This window comes from Mastigoproctus giganteus, chromosome 9 (genome assembly GCF_048544385.1).
Source record: "Mastigoproctus giganteus isolate SK-2022 chromosome 9, ASM4854438v1, whole genome shotgun sequence".
NCBI lineage: Eukaryota > Metazoa > Arthropoda > Arachnida > Uropygi > Thelyphonidae > Mastigoproctus > Mastigoproctus giganteus.
This window is the reverse complement of record NC_143583.1, coordinates 10,270,042-10,296,186: the sequence shown is the minus strand read 5'-3', so window position 1 is coordinate 10,296,186 and position 26,145 is coordinate 10,270,042. Positions and strand designations below refer to the sequence as shown.

General features: G+C 41.4%; 1 protein-coding gene across 1 annotated transcript in view; it reads right to left on the bottom strand.

Moving 5' to 3' along the window:
• The window catches only part of LOC150080047 (sperm-specific sodium:proton exchanger-like), a 101,214-nt gene extending 75,452 nt beyond the window's left edge, over positions 1–25,762 (bottom strand). Inside the window, exons 1-2 of the mRNA XM_090381643.1 lie at positions 25,535–25,762; positions 10,575–10,722 (exon numbers count right to left, since the gene is read on the bottom strand). Of these exons, the coding sequence (XP_090237769.1) occupies positions 10,575–10,722; positions 25,535–25,762 (376 nt within the window). The remainder of the gene's footprint in view (positions 1–10,574; positions 10,723–25,534) is intronic.
• Positions 25,763–26,145: the final 383 nt, after the last annotated feature.

Below are 26,145 nucleotides of genomic sequence, written 5' to 3'. Positions count from 1 at the left end.
GCAGATCCTTTAACTCCTGTAGGATCCGTGGTTGATACGCCGCAGATCGGAGTTGCTGTTCCAACACAAACCACAGATGTTCGATGGGATTGATGTCTAGAGAATTTGGAGGCCAGGGCAATACCTGGAAGTCTTCCTCCAGGAAGACTGGACCCAGGGTATTCCAACAGAACATCGCCAGAAAGCCTGACGCCGCCGCCACCAGCTTGTCCCACAGTGCATCCAGGCGCCATCACTTCTCCAGGTAAACGACGCACACGTACCCGGCCGTCCACATAGTTCAACAGGAAACGTGATTCATCGGACCAGACGACCTTCTTCCAATAACTCAAGGTATAGTTTCGATGCTCGCGTTCCATTGTAGGCGCTGTAGCCGGTGAACCGTGGTTAGCATGGGCACTCGGAGCGGCCTGCGGCTATCAAGCCTCATTTTAAGCAGGGTTCGGTGTACTGTGTGTTGTGACGCATTAATCCCGTCACCAGTATTCCAATTGCCGGCGAGTTGCGCCACAGACGCTCTTCTGTTGCCACGTCCCATCCGGGAGAGCCTTTGCTCACCTCGAGCATCGATGAGCTGTGGTCGTCCAACACCTCGCCGGCGGTTCGTTGGTTTTCTCTCCTCGAACCACTTTCGGTAGCTACTAACCACGGCTGACCGTGAGCATCCCACCAGCCGTGCCGTTTCGGATATGCTCTGACCCAGTCGTCTCGCCCTTACAATTTGGCTTTTGTCAAACTCGCTTAAGTCCGCTGCCTTTCCCATCTGAAGAACAAGAGTAATACTGATTAACGGAGCTCAGTATCAGATGTTTTTTACACTGTGTCCCGACCTGCGCACGCGCCGTAGTTCACCTGCAGTTGCTTCAATTTTCATAACGACTCGCTGGTCATAATGTTTTGGCTCATCGGTGTATACTTATTGATTTTCGTTTCGTAATTTCATTCATGTTAAATTTACAATTGATGATTTATTTGTATAATTTACAATTATACAAATAAATCATTAGACATCAGTGGTTCTCTTTAAGTAGCCATCATCTAGCGATCGATGGCTACTTATGGATCTTTCTCACAAGTGGTTGAAGTAGCCCGTCTCAGGCGAGGGTAGCATAGTTTTTCTCCAGGAAACTAGGGTTTTTCATCCAGAAAAAGCAAATGGACCACAGAATTTACAGACGTATTACATACGGAGCATTATGGCTTGAGTTACTGATGCTTCTAAAATCCCGAGATGAACAACATAAACGTCTACTGATTAAACAATGAATTTACTCAATGAACATATCGCTGAACAGCGAACGAGATGTATGCAAAGCAGGAACAGATTTAAAAGTGTGGAAATAGCAAAGATATCATAAACCAGGAATTAGCCGCGGCAAGGTACTCATGGTGTTTCAAAACGGATTAATCCCAACACTTTTTCGCGGAACGCTGCAGTCGTACGATTGAACTTCGCAAAATGAACCGTAGCCGATGTAGTAAAAGATGAAGGATCGAGGAAGATTTACATTTGTGTAAATGGTCCGGTAGCCCAAAAAAACTATTCAGATAGGAATTTCGCTGCTTTCTTCACGGAACTGTCGGTCTGTGAAGAAAACAGCGAAAGTGAACTAAGGGACATCCTTGAAAAACGTTAACTTCCAGATAATCAAAGGGATGTCCATAAGTGTGTCCCCGCTATAGGGATCGTGGGCGCAAGATGTGGGTTTTTATGGCTGAGCTGCTGCTTGCACGTCCCATGCACTTCATTTGCAGTGGTGTCTAGCCGATTCTTGGGTCACGGAACAATAGAAGTAGGTGTTATGGAACAACAGATCGAGTTACACAGTCGTCAAATTAAATCTTCTAGTGCGGGTGTGGAGAATAATGTGTGGGGAAAGCGCATTATGCTCACTGTTACGAGTGGTATAAATCCCACCTATCTCTTTTAATTGAATTAAACCTTTATTAATTGATAAAACCAATATTAGCCTGGTTTCCTTTATTGCTGATATCTATATTATTAATCGAGCACCTGTATTTTAATCAATAATCTGTTAATTCCGGAAACCAGTAGAATCAAGCAAATATTATTCAAAATTAGAGTTAAATATTAATAACCTTAAGAAAAAGCCCACCCACTCGTAATTAGTACAGAAGAAGCCATGTAGATGTACATGCCACATAAGCCTAGGTTTGCATTCACAGTACAGCGGTAGATTTCCGTTGTAAGATCAGGAAAGGGTCAAGAAAGACTATCTTCCCTTATAAACATGCGAGAGCTTCACATGGGATGACACCAGAGCGGGGTGTAGAGTGGGGGAAAATTGTTTTCCCACATGTACAGCAAATACCTTGAGCTCTCTGTAAGTGTTTTTGGTGTTAAGTAACATTTTTGCTTGCCAAAAATAGTCAAGATTGTGCATGTGATGCGCAGAGCCACAGTGGTAACTATACCAAAAGAGTTGTGACGTACCCATGGTTCGATGGTCGTGGAAATTTCTGGAGGATGGGGTGATGATTCCTTATCCATCACGCGCTGTTCAGACACTCGGGATCTGACCCCGGACTTAGAACATCCAATGAGGGGGAGTAGCTGTCTAAACATATACAGCTAATCCAGGTTTAAAAAGAGGGCCTTAGCGAGACCCGGAGAGAAGGGGTTGAAGAGTGTTGTAAAAGAAAGAGTTATTCTTGGTAGTTGTGCGCGTGGTTGACAAGAGGTTGTCGGTCAGTCTTTTGGTAGTGTGTTAAATGTCGAAGTGAAAAGCGCGGTAAAGAGTTAGCTAAGTGCCAGTGCCATTCCAGAGAAGCAAGGAAGCAAGGAGGAAACGCCCGAGTAGAGAAGCCAGCCCATAGAGTCAAGAAAGAAGATGAGGGGTAAGCAGAAAAGCTTTATTATGTGTGTGTGTGTGTGTGTGTGTGTGTGTGTGTGTGTGTGTGTGTGTGTGTGTGTGTGTGTGTGTGTGAAGGGCAAACCTTTAAATGGAATAGTAATGGAATAACTAAGTTTTAAAAGAAGAAGATTCCTTCCTATGATTTATTATGTTAAGCATGATATGTATTATATGTCGCGGAACATAATTTTGGAGAATAGCATGGATATTAAATGGTAAATACAAAGGTTTAATTATCCCATTTACTTAAATATTGGCCGACCGGGCTAGCCGAGTGGGTAAAGTACCTTCCCGGCAACCCAAAGGTCGCGGGTTCGATTCTCGCCTCGGGCTTGGATCAAAGTACTGCAAAAACCTTGGGAGGTGCAATATGGCCACAGAAGCCGGTGCGCCAACAACTACCAAATCAAAAAAAAAAAAAAAAAAAAAAATCACTTAAATATTATACAGAGGGGATAGGTTAAACGTAGGATGTTGATACTTAAGTAATGGCGATGGCCATATATATATAAGAGTTTTTATATTACTATGTTAATGGTATGACCCTTTGGAAAAGGATATAAAATAACCAAATGAATCATTGTAATACTTTGTATTGGTGGAATTCATGTTTTGATAATGAAGTTTTAATCAGGAAGAGAATGTGAGTGATGTGTATATGTGTTTTTTTATATATTCAATAAACGTTTGTTATGTTAAAATTTTGCCTCATTGCTAAGCTCTTAATCACACCAGTAATTGCCAGACTTGAATAAGATCAAAATGATAAGGGTTATTGCATATTGATGAACTTAATTTCATTAAGTTCCTCAATATTTACACAACGCTAACAGGTACAAGCTGCGGCATTAAGAGAGGTGAGTTTCTCTCCTTTCTCCTATGTTGAGAGTATACGAAACCTGGTCCTAATCAAAACCACGAGACGAACACATTACGCCGAATCTACACTGAAGGTGCAAAATATTGGGAGCATCCCACTTTTCTAAAGTGCGAAGGCGTAATGCAAGTGCCACATCAGAAGGTCTAGGTAACACCTGTGGGAGGGGGGGGTGGACCAGTTACCTAGAACATACACGATGAAAGGTACCGTAATTAGCCGTAACTATAATTAATTTCCTTTTATTTAGCTTCAGCTTTTCTCCCCCTCAACAATTGGCGCCGTGACTATTCTTCTTTCTCCCCCCCCCCACATCACAACGAAATCCGGTCATGTTGTCCGCTGTTTCGCATGGTTTCGGATTCGGATCGTTGGTTGTAGTGCGAAAAACCATTACTGACAAGTAGCATACTGACATTGTAAATAATTTGGGGGTTTTCCCACACTCTAGCAGTTTCGTAGAAATGAGTCTTCCAGTGTTATAATGCTCTTACGCGCAGACAATTGCGGTAAAATCTGGTTTCTGGAAAATTATGCTCAACAACACTGCCCAGCTCAGAGGGCAAGCCTACATCCAATGGAACGCCTTTCGGATGAGCTGAAAGACCGGATCAGGCTGAGATCGATACGTCCCTCTTCTACAGCTGAACTGGCAACAACACTGAAAGAGGAATGGATATAAAATAACCTGCTGCCTGCCACAAAGAACTGGTCGAAAGTATTCCACAATGCATTGGTGCTGTCACTAAATTCTGCAATTCTGCCCAGACACGATAGGAGGGAGTATATGATGAGAGCCTTGTCGATCAATTCGGCCCTGGAAAGATTGTGCAAGGCTCAAGGGGTAGAATTGTTTTCAGCCTGGTCTGTACTTGTTAACAGGAGAGACTGCTTCTACAGGGATGGAATTCACTTAAATAGAAAGGGTTGAATAATATTTGCTGACGCTATCGAAGTAGTGTTGGGTGCGTCGGGAAACTGCGAGCTTGGGGGGATACAAGGACCAATAGATTAACAGTAGCCACTGGCAGAGGTGAAAGTGATTCTTGCACTGCTTCTATTGGAATGAGCAGCAGCCTGGAAAACAAGTTGCAGGATATTTCAGAGACTGCTGGGAAGTCATTGCAGTACGAGTAAACACATGGGTTGTGTTAGGGTAGTTAAGAATAGGAACAGGTGCATGTATACTTGCGTGTACACCAATGCTAGGAGTTTGGTAAATGAATTTGAGGTATTGCTCAAAACATCAAAGGCAAATATTGTTGGGATATCAGAGACGTGGTGTCACACAGATATAAGGAATGCAGAACCGGAATTTGGGGAGTACAACATCTACAGAAAGGATAGACAGGATAGGAAGGGAGGAGGGGTTATGTTATTAGTTAAGAAACACATAAAATCCAAGGAATCGAAGCCAGTCGACATCGCTGGACAGGGCAGTGTCGAGTCAGTTTGGTGTGACATAAGCATTGGGAGATCAAAATTGAGAGTAGGAGTGTGCTATAGGCCTAATGACTCTGATGAGTATAATAAGAAATTGTACAGGGAAATAGAGTCGGCTAGTAAATCAGAGAGTCTTATAATGGGTGATTTTAATTTCCCAGATATTGACTGGAATTTGTGGGTTGGTCACTCACACACTAGCAAGGCTTTTGTGGATATATTGGATGATTGTTTTCTACATCAGCCTGTTCGGGGGAGGCAATTAGAGGGAGTAATACTCTTGATTTGATTATCAGTAGTGATTCTTCATACATTAAGAATCTGCAGATAAAGGAACCACTAGGAGGCAGTGATCACAGTGTGCTGAAGTGGGATTTACTCAAAGAGATAACTACCATAAGGGGTAAAGGGGAGGGATTTTGCTTTAGTAAAGGCGACTATGATGGTCTGAGACAGCATTTAAATCCTATACAGTGAGACCAACTGATGATGTTACCAACAGCAAATTCAAAATGGGAAGCATTCAAAGAACTTATCTTGGAAGCTACTAGGCTTTACATACCAACTAAGGAATATTGTACAAGGTTTAGGCCTAAATGGATGTCAGATGAACTAATGAAACATATGGCAGAGAAGAAAAATGCATGGGATACATATAAATTAATGGGTGACATGGAAGCCTATGATAGATATAAGCTGGTCTGTAACCAAGTTACAAAGGAGATTAGGAAGGCAAAGGCAGATTATGAGAAATCCTTGGCAAAGGATGCAAAGAAAAACAGAAAAGAGCGCTTTACCTATGTAAACTATAGAAGGAAAGGGATGAATCAGATTGGTCCACTGGATATTGATGGTTTAACAGTTGAGGATCCTGCTCAGGTGGCTAAAAAACTAAACGAGTATTCTGCATCTACATTCACACATGAAGAGATATTCAGGAAGGGGAATGCCAGAGGGGAAGTAAACTCAGCAGTGAGCTAGATGATTTTGTAATAACTGAGAGGAAAGTGGAGGAGAAATTGTAGAGGATAAACATAAAAAAGGCACCCGGAGTGGATGGGATCTATCCAGTTATATTAAAGGAGGCAGCAAAGGAAGTAATCAAACCTTTAACCATTATTATGAGAGCTTCTTTGGACTCAGGGGAGGTGCCCATAGACTGGAGATGTGCAAATATGACCCCAATTCACAAAGGAGGATCAAAGGCTGACACAAGTAATTACAGACCTGTGAATTTAACTTCTGTTCCAGGAAAATTAATGGAGGCACTGGTTAAATAAGCACTGCAGGATCATCTGGACAAGACTTCCGTTATAGCTCGGACACAGCATGGATTTGTTAAGGGAAAGTCTTGCTGACCAATTTGATTGGATACTATGATGCAGTCACAAAAGAACTGGATGCAGGGAATAACTTGGATCTTAGAAAGGCTTTTGATACTGTTGAACATGGAAGACTGCTGCACAAATTGGAGCAGTGTGGCATTGGAGGCAAATTGCTGCTATTGATAAAGGGATGGTTGAGGGGGAGAAGACAGAGAGTGGTAATCAATGTACACTGCTCATTGTGGACTAATGTTATTAGTGGAGTTGCTCAGGGTTCAGTGTTGGGTCCATTGTTGTTTTCTGTATTTTTAAATGATATTGATGATGGTAAATCAAACTTAATGTCCAAGTTTGCAGACGATACAAAGGTTGGCAGGGTGGGTTGTTAAGGTCACTACTGACGCTATGCTGCTGCAACAGGATCTGGAAAGATTGAGCAGATGGGCTGAGAGGTGGCAAATTAAGTTTAACATAGACAAATGTAAAGTACTACATATTGGAAGCAGTAACCCCAGAGCAACGTATCAACTCTGTGGTACTACACTGACAGTGGTAGAGAATGAAAAGGACCTGGGGGTGGTTGTGCAGGCAGATATGAAATTCTCTGAGCAGTGCAGACGGGCTGCAAGGGTAGCTCATGGTGTCTTGTCAATGATGTACAGGAATTTTTCTAGCAGGGATAAGGAGGTGATTATTCCCTTGTATAAGGCAATGGTCAAGCCACACCTTGAGTACTGTATACAGGTCTGGAGGCCTCATTTCAACAAGCATGTAGAGCTGCTGGAACGAGAAGGGCAACAAGATTAGAGATTGGAACAAACGGTTGCTCTTACGAAGAAAGGCTTAAGTTTTGTAAATTACAGCGTCTGGAGACTAGGCATCGGCGAGGTGATCTGACAGAGGTGTATAAATCCTTGAATGGTTTGAGCATGCTCAATGCCGATGGGATTCTTCCTCTTGCTCAGAACAATCACCTGAGAGGGCATAAATTCAAATTGAGGAAAGACAGATGTAGGATAGATGTGTGGAAATTTGTCTTTAGCCAGCGGGTAGTTGGTTGGTGGAACAGACTTCCATCCCTTGTTGTGGAAGTTGATAGCCTAAATAAATTTAAGGCTCAGCTGGACAGGTATTTCGAACGAACGGAAGGGTGAAATGGGAGTTATTTTATTTTATTTTTTTTTTTGGATGATGCTGCATAAGCTTGCTTTCTTGCATCATATGCCTCTACTAATGCTAAATACCAAAGTGATTCTACACTTTATTAATTTGTTCATTAAAACTCTTTTTTTTTTTTCAAAACTTGATAACTTAAAACTTAACGAGCCTTGAAGCGGTGCCATCTGGGTGGTGGTATCCGCCGAGAATAGTTAACATTAGTCTTCTCCATGGCGCCTCCGTAGGAGCAGCAGTGCGTAGCACACGCTTTTTGATTAGACCGGGGTTCGAGCCCGTCACCACCAAATATTGAGGATGCGGAAAGGTCAGGGAATGACCACCGCATATCTCGGAGCAATATGGCCTTAGTTGCTAATGCTCCTAAAAAAAAAAAACCAAAAACCAAAAAGTCTTCTCCATTGGTGACGCTGCTTGTTCGAGGTGGTGTGGTGACTCGTTGTAGGAGTTGTCACAATGTGAGATATCATTGGAGCGATGCCAATTTGTCTACTTTGGTGGTTCACTGCGTGCATGTGATGCACTGGCGCTAGTCTGTCCACTAGTGAATTATCGAGATAAAAACAAAAAAAAAAACAAGTAGCCTAATACTATAAACAAACAGCATCAGCATCAGCACTTGTCTGGTACGACACCATTCTTCAAGTACAAATCTTGATAGTTGTGAACACGATGGTGAGTCAGAAAGGTATGAAACTTTTTTTATATTTAGAAAGGTATAAAAACATATTTAGTAAGATATAAAAAAATTCAGATTTTTAATCATTGATTAACTTGGCAGTGATGACAGGTAACCTAACAGATAACTCTGATAATTAAGGTTCCCGCGCTAATTGTTAATGATTTAAAAAATCTTATTTTTTTTAAAACAAAAACTACAAACACAAAAGGTAATATAACCTACAGTATTTACTACTGTGCATGAATTGAAGGTTTAAAATACAGAAGAATGTACTTATTGATACTGGACTTGAATTTCTGTGGATTGTGATTTTCAGGAGATATATATATGAAGGAAGGTTGTTCCAGAGGGCTGAAGTTGAAGGATGAATGAGAGGGAAGAGGAGTTGGTTCTGTGAGTTTGAAGTAAGACAGTAAATGGATGTTCACTGATTGCAGCACATGTTTGGATTGGTTTGGAAGAGAGAGGGAGAAATTATAGAAGCCAATTCTGAAGAACAGTACCATGGAAATATTTGTGAGTTGTAGTAAAATGTAGAAGTGAACAATTGATAAATTTTAAAAGCTCCAGGATCAGCAGATTTACCAACAACAGAAAGGAATTATGCACTTGAGTGGATATAAATTCAAACTGAGGAAAGACAGTTGCAGAAATTTGCATTTACCCAGCGATTTGTTGAATGCTAGACCAAACTTCCATTTGTCGTTGGAAGTTGATAGCTTAAAAAATTCAAGAACTGGACAGACGTTCGGGGCAAATGGATAGATAAAATGGGAAGGTGATACTGTATATGCTTACTTTTTGCATCATATGCCACTATTAATGCTAATGTCCAAATATTTTTGGTAGGGAACAATATAGCCATTGAAATAGGGCCAGTTACTAATTATTAAAACATTGCAATAGGACCAGTTAGCGATTATTGAATCTGGCCTCCATGGTCTCTCAACACATCCGGAGATATGGATCACCATGTTATGTGTAATGTGTTCTATAATTGTTCCGCACTGGAGGGTAGGGGAGCTACACGTCTGCCAGCCCATTCGACCTCCTACCACAGATATACGATAAGGGTAGTCAGGGGAATTTGGAAAGGGTGAAGATGGTCTGCAGAGTGCTCAGAAAACTATTCATACACACATCAATGGCCGGCATCACGATACATAATCTTATCCTGCTGGCAGACGCTATCGCTGTTACTGCTAGGCTGCAACAAGAATATCGACGTGTTTTCATGGTTGGCTGTGATGGTGTGATAAGTCCTTACCTACAAACGTTTTGTCACAAGTATCAGAGATATCAGCGGCAAACACTCCAGATTTATTGTTGGATTTAAGGCTTATGAGCGATTTAGATCATATTGCACCATTGTGTATTATATTTGTACAAGTGGCAAGACCATTATACTGTCACAGGGGCATTCCTGAAACCAGAACACTGTTACGAAGGCCTCATTTGTACATACTATGCATCTGGGGTATACCGATTCTTGTTTTGGTTGCTACTCATGTACTCTTCCATCAGCATTATACAAAATGAAACACAATTCGTTTGACGACCACAATCTCTCTCAGTCATCTGTTGATCAACTGCGATGTTAGCAGCAACGCCTGAGAGGCAGGTGTTTCTCAAGTAAGTAGGGCATGTCGAACAGACGTTCCTACCTTATTTGGTGGAGAATACGTCGAATAGTCCTCCTGAAGTGCTGTGGACTGTCCCACATTGTACTCTGTGGTCAGTTCGCCCCCATGATCCCTGTTGGCCCGTAAATGCACTGTAGGGTATCACAAAAGTCCCATAGCAGTGCCATGGGAAAATAAAGAGAATAAAGAGAAAGAAAAATAAAGAGAATTTATCCAAATATCTGGAATTCATTTAGTATTATTCAATAGGCACACTGACTACATTTTAACAGCAACCATTCGCTGAATTCATAAGCTATAACAATATTCAGCATATCTCTCTCTCTCTCTCTGTCATACGCACAGGTGCTTGTACTCACTTTGAATATTTCGAACCGCCCATTCACACTTAACAAATGTATGCATGCAACAGCAGCTCACTGTACTGAACTGTACTTAAAATCTCATATTTGGTCGCTGTGATATCAGTTATCAACCCTCCCCCCTTGTTACCAGATACTTTCTATTTTCACAAGAAATTGCTAACTAATCTTCTAGTGATATGATCCTTACCTCCCACAGATATAGTTGTGAACAAAAATGCCAGTGTGTGAATAGTATTGTAATAGTCAGGCGTACCAACGTGTCCACTGTGTCCATTATGTTCTTGAACAGTCTTATTATTGTGCAATGCCTCAGTCAAATTACCAAACATTTTATCCTGAAAACAAAGAAAATAGCATTCGTTAGTTTATAATTTTATATAATTAGCAGAAAAGAATTTAATTTGCGACAACAAAATTTAACTGGGAGACCGAAGCCAGCAAAAATAAAGAGCCGTAAGGTTTTTCCTAATGGGTCGGCTCGATGCTGTTTGGTGAAGTGCGCGGTATCCAGTTCTTAATCTCATAAAGTAGTGCTCTCCAACCTTTAATACAAGGAATAATTTGAAGTTGATAAAGGGTCATCATCGTATAAAATTGGTGCTTTAAGGTTGTCTATATAAAATTTTTAAGAGCATGTCCATTTGTATTGAAATTCATTAATTGATTAATAAATGGAATTTTTTTTATTAATTATAAAGTGGCTATTTATAATTAAAATTAAGTGGTTCTGTACTTCATTGTTTCAGGTGTTTTCAAGGAACAAAAGACATAATTTTAACCATATATAAATTTCACGGTGGCAGAGTGTTGAAAATAATGAGATTCCTTATCACATGTTTGAATAAAAAATTGTTTATTTTCACTTTTACATCCAAAATGTATTTTCGCTTTGTGGAAACTTTGCGGATTACAAAGTCTAGACCAGATATCTAGGTTGAATATTTAAAGCTTTGAAAAGCACAAAGATATTTTTATGTACGATTTCAGAATATGAGATGGTTAGCTACGCATAAAAATGGCGCTTAAGCACTGACTTACACGTTGGCATTGAAAGGCTTCAGTAAACCTGATAATGGGGAAACCTTCTTTTGTAGACAGCGCAAATAGAAAACAGAGATCAGCGAAAGGTAGCTGTAGACTGGATATATTAAAATTTATCTTAGCCAAAGGATAATCAACTTTTGGAACAAATTACCATCTAATCTTTTAGAATTGTAGTTTATTCTCGCCTTTCGAAACTTTAAATGCCTAGATTAAGCCTCCACGCAGACGTCTCGTCACCACACCTTGCGTCTACAAAACTGGTCTTCTTTTCTCTCGCTCTCTAAGAAGAACGTTCCCTATCAATAGTAAATCTTTTAATCACTTTTCTAAAGAATAGCTTATACATATGAATAACTAATCTTTCAATGGTCTTTCTGAAGAAATAACTCCTTTACATCAATGGCTAACTCGCATATTTTCCAGCAAATACACATATTTCCTCAAATGAGTCTCAGAACTATAAATAATACTTACGGCGTAGCAAACAAAGGCGTTATATAAGGAAATAATCTTTTCTCTTGTACATAATCTGTTGTGTACAAGAATAGGTCTTACGTCATGTGCTAATAAAACTCGACTCTACCTTTCAGATCTTTTCCTGCCAGCTCATACGCTTCCACTTGTCCACGAACAAAAGCACATTACAAATATTGCTTCCTCTGCATCTAAAAAACTTGGTTTTCTCTTTCGCTCTCGGCGTTACTTTTCTTCCAAACAGCTGCTCACTCTGTATAAATCGCAAATTCGCCCTGCCATGGAATATTGTTCCCACATCTGAGGCGGTGCCCCCAAAACCTCTCTCAAGCTTCTTGATTCCATTCAGAAGAGGGCAGTTAGGTTAATTAATGATTCATCTCTAACAGAGTCTCTCCACTCGCTTTCTCATAGACGTACTGTTTCTGCTGCATGCCTCTTCTACAGATACTTCCATGGGCACTGTTCTTCTGAATTGGCTTCTATAATTCCCGCTCTCTCTTTCAAAACAGTCCGAAGACGTGCCGCCACCAGCCAACATCCATTTACTGTGCAACTTCAAACCCACAGAACCAACTTTTCATCTTCCTCATTTATTCATTCAACTGCCGTTTTCTGGAACAACCTTCCTTCATACGTATTTCCTGAAAATTACAATCTACAGAAGTTCAAGTCCAATGTCAACAAATATCTTCTTTCGTCTTCTCAACCTCCAACCCAAGCATGGTACTAAGTACTATAGGTTCTAATACCTCTCGTGTTTGGGGGTTCACATAAAAAAAAAAAAAAAAAAAAAAAGAGCTGGATGCCGATTTCAACATGTTTGTGGAGAATAAAATATATCGAAAATGCATCCAAAATCACGTTTTTCTTGAACAGAGTCCGTTTTAATCACTAGTTTCCACCAGTTCTGCCGATGCCATTGGTCAGATATTTCTCGCAGCTTGAACAATGTTATCATTTGTGGACCTTTAAAGACAAAATACCACAGACTGACTCAATTCGAGGGGCCATGTTATTCTGACTGCTCAGATTAAATATTCAGTAAATTTAGTTTACTCTTCATGTTAAGTTTTAAGTTATGATGTGTAAATATTGTTTATATTTATCGTTTATTTTTAGGAATAATATACATATTATTTTATTTATTTTACATCTAATTTTTCTCTTTTTTTACTCGCGATGTGGAGTTCTTTACCTTGATGTTGGGCTACACTCTACCAATTCATCTATCATTTCTTGTAAAACCCTTGCTCTTTAAGCCTCGAAGGGTAAAATTGCTAAACATTATACCTGTTATATATACATTTTGTATATGTATTTTTAACAATAAATGATATGATAAAATATTACAGGCTCTCTCCTGACAGCCTTCTACTCTACTGAAAGAGATTCATTTCGATTGCACAAATATTCCTAAGTCCTCTTCATTGTAAACTGCCTTAAGTTTGTTTCTTCTCAAGTAATAAGATAATCGGGATTGCTATTATCCAAATGTAGAACCTTACATTTCACAGTACTATGAAAACAACCATTTTTCAAATACCATAATTTATCATGGTCTTGTTTTAAGCAATGCCACCAACAAATGTTAGAATTAAAACTGGAATGAACTAGTACTCAAACCTGTAAAAGGCCCCGCCTCGACCCTGGTCCTTTCAGATCAATAGTAATATATTCTATTTTCTTGCATTAAAAATTGTCAGTGTCCATTACTGAGAAGTCAGTAGAATCCAGCGAGAGAGAGAGAGAGAGAGAGAGAGAGAGAGAGAGAGAGAGAGAGAGAGAGAGAGAGAAACTTAGCTGTCCTTTTCCAATAATATGGTGTCTCGCTAACTCTTCTCCGATCTTGAAATTCATAATATTAAACCCTCGCGGGTACATCATTGGTAACCGAGCCTTTTTTCACACGGTTTGAAAACAGGTCGGGTTCGAATCGCGTCAATGATGTGAAGAACTGTGTTTTGGTCTAATTGTAACCATTCTTCCAGTAAAATATCTCGTAGCTGCGACAATGCAGAAAGAAGAGGACTTCGTTGCCGAACAGCTCTCTCCAGCATATCCTACGCATTCTCACTAAGGTTGAGATCAGGTGAATGTGGGTGCCAGGGAAGATGGTGGAAATCCGTGTCCTGTTTTCCGAACCATCCTTACACGATTCTCGCATGGTGAGCTTTTGCATTGTCATCCATAAAGTGGCCATCACATTCGGGATAAAAGTGAAGTGTAACATGTACGGGTACAGTAAATGTGATACGAAATTCAAGTACTCCTTGGTTGACATCTGACTTTCCACAGATATCAACGGACCCAGTTCGTGCCAACAAAACATTCTCCATACTATGATACCACGATCAGATGCTTGGATAGTCTTAACAAGGCAAGCAGGGTGCTTCGCTTCCTGAGATTATCGCTACATTCTGTGCCTATCATCACTGCAAAACAAAGTGTATTGTGATTCGTCCTACCAGATAACTCTTTTCCATTGTTCAAATGTCCAATAACGACGTTCTCGGCACGACTGCAAACAGATTTTTTTTCCCTGAAGTTACCTCCGAATAGGCAAGCGACTGCCAATGCTTTAAGTAAACTTAAATCTTTTAAAACTGGTACATGTGTTGGCTGTAAAGTCGATATTCGACCTTTAGTTCAAATGCTCTTCATATACCGTAGCTATAAAATTCTGGACTATAAAAGTGGTATTAAAATCTATAAAAGCGTAGCAAAGTAGAAACGGGTCGCATCAAAATAACAGTATGTCCCCAGTACAGCATAGAGTTTTTGCATAATAAGAAACGACAGATCCAAGTAATTTCTTCTTGTCGTTATGAAAATTTTCACAGGCATCGGAGCTCACTTTGTTTTAACAACGATGGATTAAGATCTAGTTGAAAGGTCAGTGTTGGATCACATGCTACAGAATAGATTATGCACACGAGAGTGGTCATGAGAAAAGATAAAACCAAGCTTGGATGAAAAGCCTTCGCGCACAGTAGTTATATCATCGTCTTCCCACACCGCGTAGAAAAGGCTGCAGTTAGAATCCCGTCAATGACGCGAAGTTTTATGAACTTAACATTAGTAGAGGCATAGAAAAAAAAAAAAAAAAACAACACTTCTCATTTCACCCATCCATTCGCTCCAAACGTTTGTCCAGTTATTCCTTGAATTTATTTCAGCCATCAACTTCCACAACGACAGATGGAAGTTTATTCCATCAATCAACTACCCGCTGGCTAAAGGCGAATTTTTGGACATCTATTCTACAATTTCTTTCCTCAATTTGAGTTATGCTCTCCTAGGTTCGTAATCTGAGCAAAATGAAGAATCCCATCTGCATTGAGCCTGCTCAAACCATTCAAGGCTTTATATACATCAATCAGATCACCTCGTAGATGCTTAGTCTCCAGAAGCTGCAATTTGCAGAACTTAAGCCTCTCATGGTAAGAGCACTTCTTTGTTCCCTTCACCAATATTGTATTGTTACTCTTCTCTGTACTCGTTCTAGCAACTCTACATCCTTCCTAAAATGAGGCCTCCAGCACTCAAGGTGTGGCCTGACCATTGCCATATACAAAGGGATAATCACCTCCTTATCCTGCTCGCAAAATTCCTGTATATCATCGACTAGACCCCACGACCTGCTTTGGTAGCCTGTCTGCACTATCAGAAACTTCATATCTGACTGCACACTTACTCCCAGGTCTTTTTCATTCTCCCCTATCCTGAGTGTTGTACCGTACAGTTGATACATTTCTCTGGGGTTACTGCTGTACTTTGTAGTATTTTGCATTTGTACATTTTACACAATGTCTGAGTTAGCCAGTCTTAGGTGAGGGATGCTAGAGAAAAACCGTTACGCGATGGATTTGTTGGACGAAATCACGAAAACTTAGATTTTTCGTCCAACTGTTATATTTCCAAATTTAAAGTACAGTTTGGTTGTCACGGGATCTGCGAAAGAAGCTGCTAAATGTGTAGCTTTCTGAAGCTTGAATAGAAGAATTTTCGCATTGTTCAAGACTATTAAATGTTTCGAATCAAATGTTCGCAATGTGATAAAAGATAGCAGGAGCTCACTATAAACAAATCTCCCGCTATGACTATACCGGACAATTGCGACAGTTTCCGGCTGTTCTGCGGGAGTGTAATGCAACTCTTGGGCCCTTAACGATACACAGGCTGTGCGAGTTCTGCATCGTTAGCGCCGATCATTATGTGCAGTGTCCTTTATTGTCACATACCATTCGCCGGACAGTTTGGGAAAATTACTGCGCATCTCCGTTCACCAAAGACCTATGTTTCCCTAAATTTATCGCATCTAATTCATCTGCATATCAGTCGTTGTAGCAAAGTGGCAATTATTTGTGCTAATTAGGATACATAATGGTAAACTAACTTCATTAGCTGCTGTGAGTTAATCCAGAAGTTCTCCGCAACAAATTGTCCTACATGTATGTCAGAACAGAGCTATGTGAAGTCTAATATCTGTTGTGGCAACTACAAGAGTACGCCAGTAAATTTGTCTCAATGTACAAATGAACACGATATTCCATCGCCGAAGGCAGATAACGTCACTGTTTCTCTCTCTCTCTCTCTCTCTTTATCTCCAATACACTTTTTATGACTTCACATTTACCACGTTTCAAGATCGGCATTAATTATTCAGTAAGATACTCTTTACACTACAAAGGAGTAGGCACTGTGCCTATTATAGCAGCCCATATGACTATAATAAGCCCTCCTAGGTAACATAGTTGGTAGAATCGCTGTCTTCCCCACACCGGGTGGTAAAGACCTGATCTGAGTTGGAGTCTCGTAGATGACGCGAGGAATTTTTATGGGGCTTTTTCACAACGTGGCTGAGTTACGGTCTCACGCGAGGTTAGCATAGTTTTTTTCCTCGGAAACTCAGGTTTTCCGTGCAGAAAACAGAAAATCGGCACCAAAACACACGCAATTTACAGACAATATACACATGTAATATCCTACTATCACAACATATGACTGTAATAGTAGTTCGCATCTTGATTCTCAGTTCTGTTTTGTACATTCTTTGTTCATTCTCACTTTAGTTTTGTCATTGGAAAATACCAACTTGCAATGAGAAACTAAACAGTTCAGTCTCCATTAAACTTCCTGAATAATAAAAATTAAAAAAAAAATAATAATAATAATAATAATAACGATAGTTAACAGGTTAACAGCGATAGTTAACCTGAAGGATTACTTCGAGAACAACACATCACCACTCCACCAGGCCATAAGGAAGATAAATAAGTGGTATACACCACTCAACCTAAGCGAGGAAACCCATCCTGCCCAGACAGTACAAGAAACGAAGTTAGAAAGATGAGCACAGAAGACACTCCATGGCAGACACTAAAATGACCTCCATCAAGATCGCATCGACACCATTACTTCCAATGCATGGCTCACAAGCGGGACGCTCTTCCCCGAGACTGAAGGATTCATGCTGGCCATTCAAGAGCAGGGAATCAACACCAGGAACTATAGAAAATACATCGTAAAGGAGTCCGGAATGTTAGATGACACATGTCGACGATGCCACCTGGCCTCAGAAACGATCCAACACATCGCTGCGGGGTGCAAGTCACCCAGACTGAATACTCTCATAGACACGACCAGGCAGCAAGGATAATACATCAGAAGCTAGCGAGGAAATACCAGTTGACCAAAGAAAGTGTACCATACTACAAATATGAACCCCAGGCAGTACTAAAGACCCGAACCCACAAGATGTACTAGGATCGCGCCATAATAAAGGATAAGACCATCCCGCACAACAGACCGGACATAACCCTTATGGACAAGGTGGAAAAGGTTAGCTACCTGATTGATATAGCGGAGCCGAACACTACAATGTCCAGAAAACCCAAAAATTAGAAAGTACACGAACCTGAGACATGAGATCAAGGAGATCTCATGTCTCAGGCATATGCAAGAAGTATGAACCATCCCAATCATCGTGCCAACCACCGGTATGGCACCAAAGACTCTACATAGCAGCCTAGCAGCAATATGTGTCCCAAATAACACCTACAAGGAACTCCAGAAAGTCGCAATCCTGAATACCTGTAGGATAGTCAGAGATTTCCTTGACCGACAGTAACACCAGACATTACAACACACCCTATGCAGACAGGGTGGTTGTAATGTCTAGTGTACTTCGTAGCAGTACACGTCACGGAGTAGAACCCCTCCAATCAGGGAGAAATAATATAAGAGCAATAATAATAATAATAAAAATAACCTCAAATATAACCTCAAAGAAGGAAGAAAGAACCTGTACACCCTCACCCAGCTAAAGTACATGGATGACATCAAGCTCTACGCGGCAACCGAGAAGCAACTTCAGCAACTACTCCGGATCACAGAAGAATTCAGCAAGAACATCAAGATGGAATTTAGTCTAGATAAATGCAAGACTCACACACTGCATCAGGGAAAATTAGTTGGCCGAAACTATCAGCTGCTGAGTGGTAAATAGATCTAAGCTATGACAGAAGGATAGAATATCTAGGGATGATGCAGGCTCAGCAGTTAGAGCACAAGGAAATCAAGAAGTGCCTGACCGAAAAATATCATCCGAGACTCAGAAGCCTGCTGAAAGCAAAACTGAACGGAGGGAACACAGTTAAAGCCATAAACACCTATGCAGCTCCAGTACTAACATACACCTCCGGAGTCATAGATTGGACTAACACCGAGCTAGAAGATATCATGCGAAAGACAAGCACAATGATGACCAAGACCCTCCAACACCACCCGAAATCAGCAGCAGAGAGACTAACAATAGTTCGGAAAGAGGAAGGAAGGAAGGGGCAACAGAAAACAGCGATAATTAACCTGAAGGATTATTCGAGAACAACACAGCACCACTCCACCAGGCCATAAGGAAGATAGATAAGTGGTATACCCTGCTAAACTAAGTGAGGAACCCCCCCCCCCCTCCTGCCCAGATGGCACAAGAAACGAAGTTAGAAAGATGGGCAAAGAAGACACTCCATGGCAGGCACTACAGTGACCTCCATCAAAATCACATCTATAACACTACTTCCAATGCATGGCTCACAAGCGGGACGCTCTTCCCCAAGACTGAAGGATTCATGCTGGCCATCAAAGAACAGGCAATCAACACCAGAAACTATAGAAAATACGTTGCAAAGGAGCCCGAAATGTCAGATGACACATGTCGACGATGCCACCTGGCCTCAGAAACGATCGAACACATCACCACGGGGTGCAAGGTGATCACTCAGACTGAGTACACTCATAGACACGACGAGGTAGACAGGATAATACATCATATGCTAGCGAGGAAATACCAGGTGACCAAAGAAAGTGTACCATACTACAAGTACGACCCCCAGGCAGTACTAGAGAGACACGAACCCACAAGCTGTACTGGGACCGCGCCATAATAACGGATAAGACCATCTCGCACAACAGACTGGAATAACCGTTGTGGACAAGATGAAAAGGCTACCCACCTGATTGACATAGCAGTGCCCAACACTAACAATGTCCAGAAAATCCACGAGGAAAGGAATTAGAAAGTACACGAACCTAAGACATGAGGTCAAGGAGATGTGGCATATGCAAGAAGTATCAACCATCCCGATCATTGTGTCAACCACCGGTATGGTGCCAAAGACCTTACATAGCAGCCTAGCAGCAATAGGTCTGAATAGAGAACACCGACAAGGAACTCCATAAAGGCGCAATCCTGAACACCTGTAGGATATTCAGAGAGTTCCTCGACCAACAGTAACACACCAGACATTACAACCACCCTGTGTAGCTGTAGCAGTACCCGTCACTGAGTGGAAACCCCCAATCAGGGAGAAATAATATAAGAGAAACAATAATAATAACAGAAGCCGCCAACACCACAAGAAGTCAGCCGTGGAGAGACTGACAATTGCTCGGAAAGAAGGAGGAAGGGGCCCCTGATAGACCTAATCGAACAACATAAAACAGCGATTGTTAACCTGAAGGATTACTTCAAGAAACACACAGCAACACTCCACCAAGCCATAAGGAAGATAGACAAGCGGTATAGCCCACTCAACCTAAGCGAGGAGATTCCCCCCCAACCAGGAGGTACAAACGAATCTAGAAAGATGGGCAGAGAAGACACTCTATGGCAGACACTACAATGATCTCCATCAAGATCACATAGATAAAATTGCTTCCAATGCATGGCTCGCGAGCGGGACGCTCTTCCCAGAGACTGAAGGATTCATGCTCGCCATCCAAGACCAGGTAATCAACACCAGGAACTATAGAAAATACATCGCCAAGGAAAGTTGTAGTATCCGGTGACACATGTCGACGATGCTATCTGGCCTCAGAAATGATTGAACACATCACCGGGAGATGCAAAGTAATCACCCAGACTGAGTACACCATAGACATGACCAGGTAGCCAGGATAATACATCAGAAGCTAGCAAGGAAATACCAGTTGATCGAAGAAAGTGTACCGTACTACAAGTACGAACCCCAGGCAATACTTGAGAGCCCAATCCTCAAGCTGTACTGGGATCGCGCCATAATAACGGATAGGACAATCCTGTACAACAGGCCGGACAAAATCCTTGTGAACAAAAAGAAAAGGCTACCTATCTGATTGACATAGCCGTACCCAACATTGGCAAACTGCAGAAAACCCGTGTGGGAAAAAATATGGAAGTACACAAACCTAAGACAGGAGATCAAAGAGATGTGGCATACGCAACAAGTAACGACCCTCCCGATCATCGTGTCAACCACAGGTATGGTGCCAAAGACCCTACATAACAGCCTAGCAGCAATAGTTCTCCCAGCGAACACCTACAAGGAACTCCAGAAAGTCGCAATCCTGAACACCTGTAGGATAGTCAGAGAGTTCCTCGACCAACAGTAACATCAGACATAACAACAACCACCCTGTGTACTTGGTAGCAATACCCGTCATGAGGTGGAAGTCCCAATCAGGGAGAAATAATATGAGTAATAATAATAATAATAATCCATTCTCAGGCTAATCAAAGACTTATAGGTGATAAACGGAACCCAAAGTCCTACGATTAATCTCGGGGTATGCTAGAGACATATATAATTCTATTTTATGTGTGTGTGTGTGTGTGTGTGTGTGTGTGTGTGTGTGTGTGTGTGTGTGTGTGTGTGTGTGTGTGTAAGATTTTCAATGAAGAGTGGGGTGATATTTCTGCATCTTGATCTAGATAATTTGGGCAGATGGGCTAAGAAGTGGCAACTGAAGTTTAACCTTGACAAATGCAAAGTACTGCATATCGGTAGAAGTAACCCCAGAGAAACGTACCAACTGTGTGATACTACGCTTAAGGTGGTAGAAAATGAAAAAGACCTGGGAGTAATTGTGCAGTCAGATATGAAGTTTTCTGAGCAATGCTGACAGGCTGCCAGGGCAGGTCATGGGGTTTTGTCAATGATATATAGGAATTTTTCTAGCAGGGAGAAAGAGGTGATTGTCCCTTTGTATAAGGCAATGGTCAGGCCACCCCTTGAGTACTGCGTACATGTCTGGAGGCCTCATTTTAGAAAGGATGTAGATTTACTTGAGCGTGTACAGAGAAGGGCAACAAGATTGGTGAGGAGAATGAAGGGATTCTCTTACCAAGAGAAGCTTAAGTTCTGCAAATTGCAGTGGCTGGAGACTAGGCACCTGCGCGGTGATCTGATTGAGGTGTATAAGGTCTTGAATGGGTTGAGCACGCTCAATTCTGACGGGATCCTTCCACTTGTTCAGATTACGAACCTAAGGGGGCATTAATTCAAATTAAGAAAAGACAGATGTAGAATAGATGTGCGGAAATTTGCCTTTAGCTAGGTGGTTAATTGCTGGAATAAACTTCCATCTGTCGTTGTGGAAGTTGATAGATTGAATAAATTTAAGGAGGAACTGGACAGGCATTTGAAGGGAATGGTGTGATTGTTTTTTTTTTTTTTTTGGCTGATGCTGCATAAGCTCATACACTTGCTTTCTTGCATCACATGCCACTACTACTAATCTTCAAACTGTTATTGCCGTGGGATCATAGGTACGTGTCTAGTTATTTTTGCTGAATGAAGAAGAAATTAGATTTAAGATAGAAAACATGGTTCCTACCTCCTAGTGCCTCTAAATGTCAGGAGTGCTGATATTCATATAGTAAGTTAAACCTATAGGCAGTCCTGACAGTTAGCATGATATTTCCTGAAAATCGGGTTTGAAGCTGGAGCCAGATGCAGTCACAGCATTTTTCAATATTAATAATTTGGATAATGTTCCCATTGTAGGCGGCTAGTTAATTAGTTCATAAAACCAAACTTAATGTCGTACCCAGGCATAATCTCATTATTCTAATATGGGTTATAATAATGACTTGGAAAAACATTATCAAAAAGTAAAAAGTCGAAAAAATTACTGAAGGAATAAAGTACTGTATTTGTGGCATTAGAACTCTTCTTCCGCCCTCCTTTATGGTGCTCAGACTCCTGGCTTTTTCTTGAATTATTGCTCAACTCGTTGGCAGACGACATTGATTTTTAAGGTGAATCTTGAATTTTGAATTTTAAGGTGAATGGCAAGAAGTTGTTGAACATCAGCAAGGATCCCATTCGCTCCTTACAGTAGTTACAACTTGGTTACCAATTTGCTTTTGAGTTTGCTCTAACAGCCATGAATGCTGAAGATTAGATACAGATAAGTCAAAAGCTTATGAAAGAAGTAGTATATAGTTTGAAATTAAACGTTAAAATGTAACTGTGCGTCCAGGCTGGTAAAGATTCCTGAAAATTTCTATAAGTGGTGGGGGATCTTTTATTTACTGTAATTACTATGTTTAATAATCTTATAATTATTTATTTATAACTTGTTGCATGTCCATCTGAACAGGAATTAAATTATTATACTGCAGTCACAACATGGATTTGTTAAGAGGCGGCCTTGTTTAACCAATTTGATAGATTACTATGATGCAGTGACCAAGGAACTGGATGCAAAAAATAATTTTGATATCATATACTTGGTTTTCAGAAAGGGTTTTGGTACAGTTGCACATAAAAGACTGCTGTATAAACTGGAGCAGTGTGCAACAGTATCAAAAGCCTTCCGCCAGGGTTCAGTATTGAGTCCATCCTTGTTTTCAATATTTACTAATGAAATTGATGAAGGTATATCAAGCTTAATGTCTAAGTATGCAGATAATGCAAAGACTGGCAGGATGGTTAACCACAGTGATCAGGGCGAGCTACTGCAACGAAGTTTAGGAAAATTGGGTCGATGGGCTGAGAAATGGCAGACAGTGTTTAACGTTGACAAACACAAGGTACTGTGTGATTCTCTGAGCAGTGCAGACGGGCTGCCAGGACAGCTCATGGATTTTTGTCAATGATATATAGAAACTCTACTAGCAGCGATGAGGAGGTGATTATCCCTTTGTACAAGGCCATGGTCAGGCCGTACCTTGAGTGCTGTATACAGGTCTAGAGTCCTCACTTTAGGAAGGATGTAGATCTGTGGGAACAGGGACAGTGAAGGGCAACCAGATTGGTGAAAGGAACAAAAGGGTGTCCTTACCTAGAAAGGTTTCATTTCTAGAAATTGCAGCATCTGGAGACTAGGCACCTGCGGAAAGATCCAATTGAAGTGCTTAAAGTCTTAAATGTATTGAATAAACTGAATTTGAATGGCATTCTTCCTCTTGCTGAGACTACATACATCATGAGGGGGCATAAATTCAAGTTGAGGAAACTTGCCTTCAGCCAGTGGGTGGCAGATTGTTGGAACAAGCTTTCATCTGTTGTGGAAGTGGATGGTTTGAATGAATTCAAGGAAGAACTAAACAAACAAATCCTTGGAGGGTATGGATGGATGAAGTGTGTAGTATTTTTTTTTTTTTTTTTGGTTCATTCTCTTATAAGTTTGTTTTCTTGCATCATATGCCATTACCACTACTGCTACTACTGTATATATGGGAAATATTTCTCATATAGCAAGTCCCATACTAAGTATGGGACTTGCTATACTTAGTATGCCCCATACTAAGCAACCGCCGCCGCCTACCTTGACAGCGGGCACCATGCATGATCGGTCCATGGACTCGTGTTTCTTTCACTACACCCCCAAGGTAGCCGTCGACGTGTTACACCAGGTATTTGGACTCATCTGACCAGCACACTTATTTCTAATCTTCCAGTGTCTAACTAGCATATTGAACACTAGAGGACTCTGGTGTCAACAGTCCAATCAGCGTGTTGGACTATTGACACTACAGCATTCGCTGTCAACGATAATCAGCAGTGAGCAGAGGGGTGTCGCTTTGGTCGTCTGCTGTGGAACTCTAATATGGATGAGTGGTAGCGCATCTTCATTTGGGATATTGTCCTTACCTTCTCCATATTACATTGCGATGTCAACAGCCGCACAGTGACTTGCCCGTACAGTGAAAGTGAAAGTGTGTTTAGGGTCCAACGGCACCAGGGGTTTCCCCCATCTCCTCGTAGTTTACATTGTGGGTGAACCAGTTGACTGGAAAAGCCAGAGATTTAAAAGTGTGTGGGAATTGTATTTGTGTGGTGTCGTGTACCGTTGTTCATCTGGTCATTTAGCCGCTGGACCCCTATTGAGGCCCAACGTTGCCCCACTTTCGCCCCATGGAGGCAGACCAGGAACTCACTTGACTTAAGTTACTCTGGCAGGTCCTGCCGCTTAATTTCCTGAGATTTCGGCAGCTAGGACCTAAAAAAAAAAAAAAAAAAAAAATTGAAGATATATAAGTGTGTATATATATATATATGCACATGCGGTTGTAATTTATTTTTGAATGTTTGCATACAGCGCATAGCGTCCATGCATTCAAACGGCAAGAGCAGGGCAGTGGATATGATAGGCCGAGACTGGGCGAAAATTATTTTTGATTTGATTAATTTAGGATGTAGGGCGTTTCCATCGTGTATAGATAGAGTGGGGGAGGAGAGGCAGAAGGCTGGGGGGTAAAGGTAGAAGTATGGGAGCGACAGAGTAGATGTCCCCAGGTGGTCAGTGAGGCATGTCCATGCCTCACCAGAAGGAAAAGGAGGGTCGGCGGAGAGAGGGGGGAACAGGGTGTCTCCCCTCTTCCCGCCTGGGTTTGGGTTTAAAGTAATCGAGTCAGGTGCTCGATTTTGTTCGCCAAAATGGCTTGGTGGCAGTGAACTGCACGATCCAGGTCGGTGTGTTCCTTTGAAAAGTCCAGGGTTGTAGTCATTCTAATGGTTGTAAGCCGTGTCCTTTATTCTTGGTAGAATCCGTTTCCTTGTAGGGTCCACGATGCGGCAGTCATGACACTTTGTCGTTTTCAGTTCTCAGCTTGAATTAGTTTTATTGCTGTTGGTCACGGTTTGGTTGTTGTACAATGAGGGTACGTCTCCTCTTGTAGAGGTCTTCTGCGAATTTGGAGAATGCAATGTATTGCTCTTTACTGTCGAGTAGGTGCTTTTCTCTGTCTTGCCCGTACAACTCGCTGTGCCCTTCGCTGACGAGGAACATCCACTTTGAGTAATCCTTTACAGTGGTGTCGGCGGGAGGTGATTTGACCCTTCGCCACCATTCTTTGTATACCTTACTCACAGCGGGTCGGGAGAAATCCATAACACATGATGTTTCCGACATGAAAGCACCGACGCACGAGCTCCCACAACCCACAATCATGTGCTTTTGAAACTCCGTGATATCTTTACTACGTCCTATAACTGATACTTCGACTCTCATCACCAGATGCACATTACCACTGCTGTAGCGCAGGAAGCTGTTTGCCAATTTGTACTGCGAACAATGCGACAAGTCCATTATAGACGGGGGTGCTCATAATTATTCAGTGATCACTGAGTAATATATATATATATAGATATATATACACTGTGCTGCCATTTTATTAGGTACACCCCTGCTGTGCACACAAATCGTTTGTCCCACAACATTGCAAGTCACATGACCACGTGGATATAAATGCAGCAGAACACCCTTTCTAGTATCAGTTAAGCGTATAAACCGTAGCAATAATGGGAAAAGGAGTGATTTAAAGGACTTCGAACGTGGCATGGTAGTAGGTGCAAGACGTACTGGACATCTATGAAACGGCAGTTCTGAACTTTTCATGCACCACACTTTCAGGGGTGTATCGAGAATGGTGCAACGAACAGAAAACATCCTCTCAACGGCACTCCTGTGGA